Genomic DNA, 8,018 nt, shown 5'->3' with positions numbered 1-8,018 from the left:
GTTGGGGTTGTTCAGCCTGGAGAAGAGGAGGCTCCGGGGGGACCTGACTGCAGCCTAGCAGTACTTAAAAGGGGCTTTTAAAAAAAATGGCGGCAAACCTTTTAGCAGGGCCTGTTGCAACAGGACAAGGGGGAATGGCTTTAAACTACAGGGGGGACAATTCAGACTAGATGTAAGGAAGAAATTTTTTACGCTGAGGGCAGTGAAACACTTGAAGAGGTTGCCCAGCGAGGTGGTGGATGCCCCATCCCTGGAAACATTCCAGGTCAGGTTGGACGGGGCTCTGAGCGACCTGATCTAGTTGAAGATGTCCCTGCCCATGGCAGGGGGGGTGGACTAGATGACCTTTAGAGGACCCTTCCAACCCAAACTATTCTATGATTCCCCAGAAGATGCAGGGTCTCACCATTCAAGACAAGACCAGCTATCTCCGCGGCATGGAGGGCAGCAGCTCTCTCCAGGTTACACCTATCAGAGGCAGCGCCTGGGGAGGCAGATGGGTAATACAGCACTTGTCAGGAACTATATTGCGTCTTCGTCCTTCCCTGCAGGATTGCACAGCTGTTGCAGGAGCTGCAGACCAGCTGCCCTGGCCAGCTGTAACGTTACCCTCCCAGGTTCCTCGAACATCAACGTGGGCAGTGACTTGTGCTCCTGCTCCACAGCCGTAACTCAGCCCGGAGCTGCTCCTCTGCGGTGCTTCAGCAGAAAAGCAGCTCACACTGGCAGGATTGGAGCAAACCCCAGTAAACAAGGAGAGCTCTCTTGATGTGCTCTGCTCCATCGCTGGGGCAGGAAGCCAGTGTTCCTTGCACACTCATAGCCAAAGAAATGCAAACTCACATCTTTAAGTGCTTCTCTTATTTAACTTGCCTCTAGTTAAGGCATAATTAAATAACTTGACCAAAGTTCAAAAGCTAAAAGAAAACAATATATGACTTTTTTTCCCCCTCTATATTCTATACTTAATTCGGCCAAAGATCTCCATGATCATCTTCCTCTCTTGCATTAGTAATTTTTGAAGAGTAGTATTTGGGGATTGAGTTTGTGTTTGGAGTGGCTTATTAAAAACATGTACAAAAAGGAATCTGCATTAATGTAACTGATTAAAAAATACAGCTTATGAAAAAAATAACTGGACAATATATATATGGAAGAGAACAAGGAAAGAAACTATTCCTGAAGATATATCGATACTCACAGGAGTAGAATCATCAATATTAATGAATGGTCCGACCCATACCAGATGCAATAATCTGGCAACGTAAAATGCAATAATCACCATCAGCCCAAAACAAATTGCCCTTGGTATGTCCCTAGGGCCTACTTAACTTTACATACCAGGGAAAAAGCTACGTCACTGCAACATTGTATCAGCCATTGTATGTATACAAAGCATCTACTGTCCCTCTCTCTCACTCAGGTTGCAGTAACCGGCTTGACACCGGTCCTTTGTGCAAGTCTTCAACAAACCTAAGCAGATTTTTCCCAATATTCATTAAACTGGATTATTATTTTACATTTATTTTTTCACCTTCTGAATATTAAACCCCCCCCCCATGTTCAGAAGTCCCTTATTCAATTCTCTCACTTTTCCTGAACAATTACGTCCTTCAATAAACTTGCCACTGCTCTTGAATTATTTTTTTTTTTAAAGTATGCCAAGAAAGACCACTGAGAGTCCAATATGTCCAAAGGTCTCCCAAGGATGGATCCCAAGTTTATTTGGGTCAAAAGGAACTGATTTTCAAAGCTTTTGAGTGTATCCTGATCCCCTAAACTTAGATTGGGAAGTTTAGTCCTACAGCTTCTAACCAACACCTTGTTTCAGTCACGCAGATTAAATGTTCTTTGTGGGCTTTGAACCACTGTTCAGACTCTAACTTGGGTGGCTTCCAAGGCAAATTTGTCCATTGAGCATGCTTGAGAGTTTGCAGAAATGCCAAGCCAAGAATCTGGTATTATGTATAGTATAGGAAAACGAAATTACTTTTCATTATTAATATATTGCCATAGATAACCTGGCATTCATGGTTTACAAATAAATGTAGGATGGGCTCATTAACTACCCAAAACAAACAATTCAACCTTTTATAGCTGCTTTATGTATCATTTCTTTCAGCCCAGTAGCTGTCCTAAAAATCACTTGGTTTGTGTGAGTGTTGATGTGTGCATAAAAATCGATTGTTGAAACCAAAGCATGAAATTCTTACCAGCATCATGGTTTGTTTTCTGACGTTACAGACAGTAGGAAAAGCAGAAGTTTTCTGCTCCTATTAAATAATTACGCATTCAGTCCAAATGCACTAACTTTTATGAGCCTAAATGGTACCTCCCAAAAGCAAGTGTTTCTATAATAATTAAGGGATATTAATTCAAGCAATAGGTGGTTGATCTTCAACATCATCTCTGAACATCCTGTTGGATGCTTGATTGGACTCAGGTAAAATGCCCTTTTGCAAAATTCTTTAGGCTATCTCAGCTCAAAAGAAAAAAAAAAAACAAACAAAAAACAGAACAGACTACTTCACATTCCTGTGCAGCCTTGCTCAGCCTAGTTAAATCCTGATGGGACATTTCAACAGGACAAGTGTTGGGACTTTTTCCATTACATTCTTACTCCTGACCTGGAGGTAGAATTGCTAAGAGGTGACACCTTTATTTTAATTATTTTAAATTCTGATTTTTAAAAATACCCTTAGCAGTAGAGTTAAGTTTCCTGGGAAAATAAGGAAAAAAGGCAAGCAAAAGTTGTTGGACATCAAGCAGTGTTTGATTTTCCTATTCAGGTGGTATGTAGATTTTACACTTAAACAAAAGCAATAGGTTGCTGAATGTATTATCCAGAGAACTCCCTTTAAATTACTCAGCTTGACTTCTAACATTCAGTTGTGTGGCAAGTAAAACCAGTGCAAATATTGGACAACTAAGAGTTTCAATATATAGTTTGTCTCCTACTAGTAAATCTCTTACCTTCAGAATCCAAAGCCTGAATTTTTAGCTCCAGTGGTGAATCTTCAAGATAAAGTTCTCTTGTTGTGGACACAATTTGGATGCCATGAATTATATCAACTATAGCATCACAACGAAGCACTTGTCCAGTCACTTGAAGACACATTAGAAAGAGCACATGAAATCAGCAACACTGGATGTGCTCATCAAGAGCACCAACAAGACAAAATGCACCTCAAATTTAGCCAATGACACAAGACACTGAAGGAACTGAAACTATGTCATGACCTTGACTAAGAAACTCTTGGTCAAATGGTGATTGTGGCTAAGCAAGCAAGAAAAGCAGTTCCCTTTCTCACTGAACTTTAGAATAAATCTTAAAAAATTGTGATTTCCATCTACACTAACAGTTACAGACGTTTTCTCTGAGTACCTATTAAGAGTTTCTACAATGCAACTGTCAGACATGGCTCATGTCCTAGAGAACTTAATGACTTTTACCCACAGACAATAAACCCCTATGTACTTCTTCATTTAGTGACTGCAAGACATTTAATTGACCATCTGTTTTTGCCTATCTGTCATTATAAAAACTAACCAGGTATATTGTATGACAGACACAAAGGCAATTTCCAGCTTTCTAAATGCAAAACATCTAAATTTGCATTATATAAGAAGTATGTACTGAAAACTATTTTCAGCCACCCCCCTCCTTTTTTTTTTTAAGAATTACCCGTTTTCCTGGATGTATCATTAGTACCATTAACACTTAATTGAGGCCTTTAACAAACAGAACTTAAAAACCATGCCCATGGAAAGTCTAAAATGACTACGCATATGAACGGAAATTTCTTGGTTTGTGCACTTTTAAATCTCTACTTTGTTTCTGGAGGATGCCAGGATGCCCATAAACAAGTAGTGGTGTGCTTACAAGAGTTAAAACTTACTTATATCTTCAGCAAAGATGATACTTGTCAGACGTGTGGGCTGTGAGGACCGTGCCTGGACAACAGCTTTCTTCGAACACTGGCGCTCATCCTGATCTGCGAGCTCTATGCTCGCAACCTCCGGCCTGGTGGAGGACCTACAAGATTATTTGGTTGTGTTAGCAGGATTTAAGTTACTGCTAGACAGAAATCAAAGGTCTGGTTTAAAAACCACCAAAATAATTTACGTAAGACATGCTGCACGGTCAGGACCCGACTTTCATAAGAGCTGGATTCCAACAGCTTCTCGAGGCCTTCAGCAAAAGCGAGTGCGGGCTAAGGAAGGGGGAAAGCACAGACCAGAAGCCCACCAGAGCCCAGGCAAACACAGCATTCTCTCTACCGTGGCACGTTCAGTGCTGAATGCAATTCAGTCAGTTCAGAGCTATACCCAGCTACTTAATGAAGTCAGAAAGCCTTTGGCCTGACTGTTTATTCGCTTAGAGGTGTGGAACAAGCAAACACACATACAGAACACTGAAGCAGAAGGTGAAATAATTTTAGCTAAAGCTCCATTTGCCACTTTTAATTGCATTTTCCAAAAAAGTTCGAAACAAAGGTCTGAAAAAATCTGAAGTCTTCCCTCATGACAGAACATCACAATTATGTATGTTTGCTATGGCAGAGGCTCTGACCAAGTAAGAAACAACATTTTTTAATCAAGAAATTTAATAATAAAAAAGGGATTTAGTCTGTTCAGCTGAAATGTGTAGCACTGTGTAAACCATGCAGTTGTATAATCATCTTTGATGAAATGTAAGCCTACATGGAAGTTTGACCTAAAATTGATGCATCTGTTACTTCCTGCTCTGACTTGTATGGCTTTTCTAAAGACAGCTGCTCCAGGAATGAGCTTGTGGGAAGCTCACCATGGATGTGGAGCCCAGTTCTCACTCCTGTATGCCAAAAATGTCAAGATGAGGGGGAAAAAAAAAAAGTTTAAAAGTTATTAAAACCCAAGCCTCTTGAAATTAAATTTGCGATAGTAGCAATATACATCTGAGGCCTGAATGTAGAGTGCTCAAAGCAATTAAAATATTCAAGCAAGCCATACCTCTTGCAAATAGCTAAAGAACGTCATCCCTCTAAACCGGGATGAGCTGCTGACTAGCTGTTTTGGAGAACTGGGTCACGGCTGCTCTACCCAACTCCTCACTCATGTTACACCTGCAGGAGTTACTGCAGAGTAAGCAGAAAGGCAGCCTGCTTGGACTCCAGCTCAAAGCCCAGCACCCTGCTTAAGCCGCAAATGAATTAAGCACGTGAAACAGCCATTGCTGTTTGCTCAGGGATCCTGAGTCAAAGCTCCTTCACAAGGGTCCTTTGAAGGATTAAAACAATGAAAGAAAGCAGTGATGGCAAAGCTGTTCAGGAATTGCTTCTCCCAGATGATGACAGCAGTTCTGATGAAAACATTGCATTACCTGGTAAATGCAATCTAAACCGGGCACTAGATCCCCACCTGGTAAAGATGGTGAAGCTGGATTGATTTAGACTTTTCTTCTGGAGGATATTCAGAAATGCCTACCTGTGATCTATGGGAAAAATCTTCTAACTCAGCAAGGAGCTGGAGCAGAGTTTCAAAGAGGCAGCAATATCATACATGCCTTTCTCCTCAGATGTAGGTTTTACCTACTTTTATTACTGGCAGAACCAACCAATCCAAAACAGTGAAGAACAGAATTTCTTGTTAACTAAAATTGTATCCATTTCAAAAAATAACGTATCACAATATGTTCAGTTATCTTAGAGTTAACAGTTGCAGTCTAGGTGACATGGACCAATCTGGTTGTAGTCACTGGAATAAAATTGCAAATCCCGTTTTCAACCTTAAGCAATGAAAAGCGCAATTCTGAAGACAAATCCAATCGTGCAAGACACCAAGATCCCTTTGGTTCAAAGCAGTTGGTAAGACAGCGAACACTGCATTTCTCACAGAAACTTCACATGAAACAAAAATATATTTGTGTCAGCTCCCTGGTTCCCTACATACGGGTCTGGATTTTATCATACTATACTGTCCAAACAATGAGGCTCCAAAAGCTTGCGATCTGAGGGCACAAACCCCCAGTCAGAACATTTTTAATTCTGCATGCTAATGGTGGCGTACAGGTTCATTAGACACTGCATAGGAGTATGATATTTTTGTCTTGGATGAAATCCCTTAATTCAATGACTTATGAATTCATAATATTGGTGTGCTCTCAACAATATTTTGCTTACACAAAGACTAGTTTTAAAGGATTTTGAAACAACAGTAGCAACTGCTAACCCAGAAACATTGAAGTATTTTATCTGATCAAGGAAAAAACAACCCACAGCAGTATGCAATGGACAATTTAAACACCAATTAGAAGCTTAAACCTGAAAATTGCTTGTTATATTCTAGATAGCTAAGCAATGTACACAAATATGAGCATATTTTTTTATACTAGGGTTTACACTGTTTCTAAAATAACATGAATTATTATTTTCTATATTAGTAGTACATTTAACTTCGCTATACAGTGATTAAGAGTGAACAATTAGTTATTTTCCTGTAATTCTGTAGCTTCTTAGGCAGCCATGAAACAGTTTTCCAACATTGAGCAAGTTTCTTTAAACAACGTTAGTATTCACAACCAGTAAGGCTTTTTCTGTACTTGGCTGGTAGGCTTTTTAAGCTGAGCATGCGGATCAGACTTAATACGCATGCAGGCATTTTTAAATAAGCATTATATGTATGGAACTGACTTTTATTATTTAGTCCTTTACATTGCTTAATATTCTCTGCCATTAGATTTTTTTTTTAATTAATTTGAGGTTTTTGCATTCTTACAGTCTGAAATTGATTGTGTTTACAACACAACGGGGGTTTCACTGTGTTTTGTATTTGTTCTTTTAATATATGGCTGTGTATTGTAATACATAATGACTACAGTTTGCACTAACAGCAGTGTTGCAAAACTAAATCTAATTACAGGATATTTTTCAGACTAGAGAAAGGAAGGAAAAGATAAACTATAAGTTTGCGTTAAATTTTAGCTGTAAACTTACATACACTCTACAATTATAAAGGAAATTTTAAGCTTTTACAGCTGAATGCCGGTTAGCTCTTAGTTGTCACTGGAGTAGGGAACCTGAGATTAGATGCTATTTGGCCTCTAACAGTAGTTTAAAATAGGAGGTAGAATATCAGCTGAATTTATTACTTTTTTAAATACAAATACATTTTTAGTTTTATCACCAATAGGATGTCTGCTATTTTAGGCAATTACCTGAACTGGGCAGGTGAAGTAGGGCCTTTCTGAGGCTTGGTTTACTATTGATTTATATTAAAAAACAATCTGCATGACTGTTGTTTTTTACACCATAACATATGAAATATTTTATGACCCCTCAATATCATTCAGCAATATCAAAAGCACGTTCTGCTTACAGCTATATCCGATTCAGGGTCAAGTACGGAAAGGATAAGGCACTAATCAAATAGGCTGTATATTACAGCGGCGTTACCCCGCTGCAATACACACAAGGATCACTACTGCACCCTAGATGGACAAGAAAAAGAAACTTTTGCTTTAAAATGACATCAAAGACTGCAATTTATATCACCTTCCAATTACAGCAGATCTTCGGCAGCACCGCAGCGTGTGATACTGAGAGCTAGGCTTGTCAGAGGTCAAAATTAGATCCTGAGAAGCAAGCAATGGGAAGCATTTCTGGCACTAGCTCTCGATCCCATACCAGTGTCTGTAAGAAAGAGCAAGGCAGAGGAGCAAGCACTAGAAAGAAGAGTGAGAAGGTGAGGGGAAAAAAGCTAACAAAAGTCCCAATATTTATTTCCCTCCAAATAAAATCCTACTTGCTGATTAATTAATGACACTTGCAATAAAGACCACTAGTCCTCTTGCTGGTTTCCATTGCATCCATGATTTTCGCCCCCCCCTTCCTCCCCGCCCCGGACACAGAACCGTCTGCCAAGATTGTATCTACAGACCTACCCAAACCTATGCCTCTATTTTTTTAAGCGACCGTTCTGTATTATCACATGTGAATACTTCAAGGATTATACTTAATTTATTTATCAGCTGGTTTAAA

General features: G+C 39.5%; 1 protein-coding gene across 1 annotated transcript in view; it reads right to left on the bottom strand.

Annotated features, from left to right (window-relative positions):
- The window catches only part of NUP210 (nucleoporin 210kDa), a 66,973-nt gene that overhangs the window by 55,478 nt on the left and 3,477 nt on the right, over positions 1-8,018 (bottom strand). The window contains exons 2-3 of the mRNA XM_009322004.1: positions 3,900-4,036; positions 2,974-3,105 (exon numbers count right to left, since the gene is read on the bottom strand). Coding sequence (XP_009320279.1) covers positions 2,974-3,105; positions 3,900-4,036 — 269 coding nt within the window. The remainder of the gene's footprint in view (positions 1-2,973; positions 3,106-3,899; positions 4,037-8,018) is intronic.

This window comes from Pygoscelis adeliae, unplaced genomic scaffold (assembly GCF_000699105.1).
Source record: "Pygoscelis adeliae isolate BGI_AS28 unplaced genomic scaffold, ASM69910v1 Scaffold304, whole genome shotgun sequence".
NCBI classification, from domain to species: domain Eukaryota; kingdom Metazoa; phylum Chordata; class Aves; order Sphenisciformes; family Spheniscidae; genus Pygoscelis; species Pygoscelis adeliae.
The sequence above is the reverse complement of the archived record's forward strand: the minus strand, read 5'-3'. Positions and strand labels throughout refer to the sequence as shown.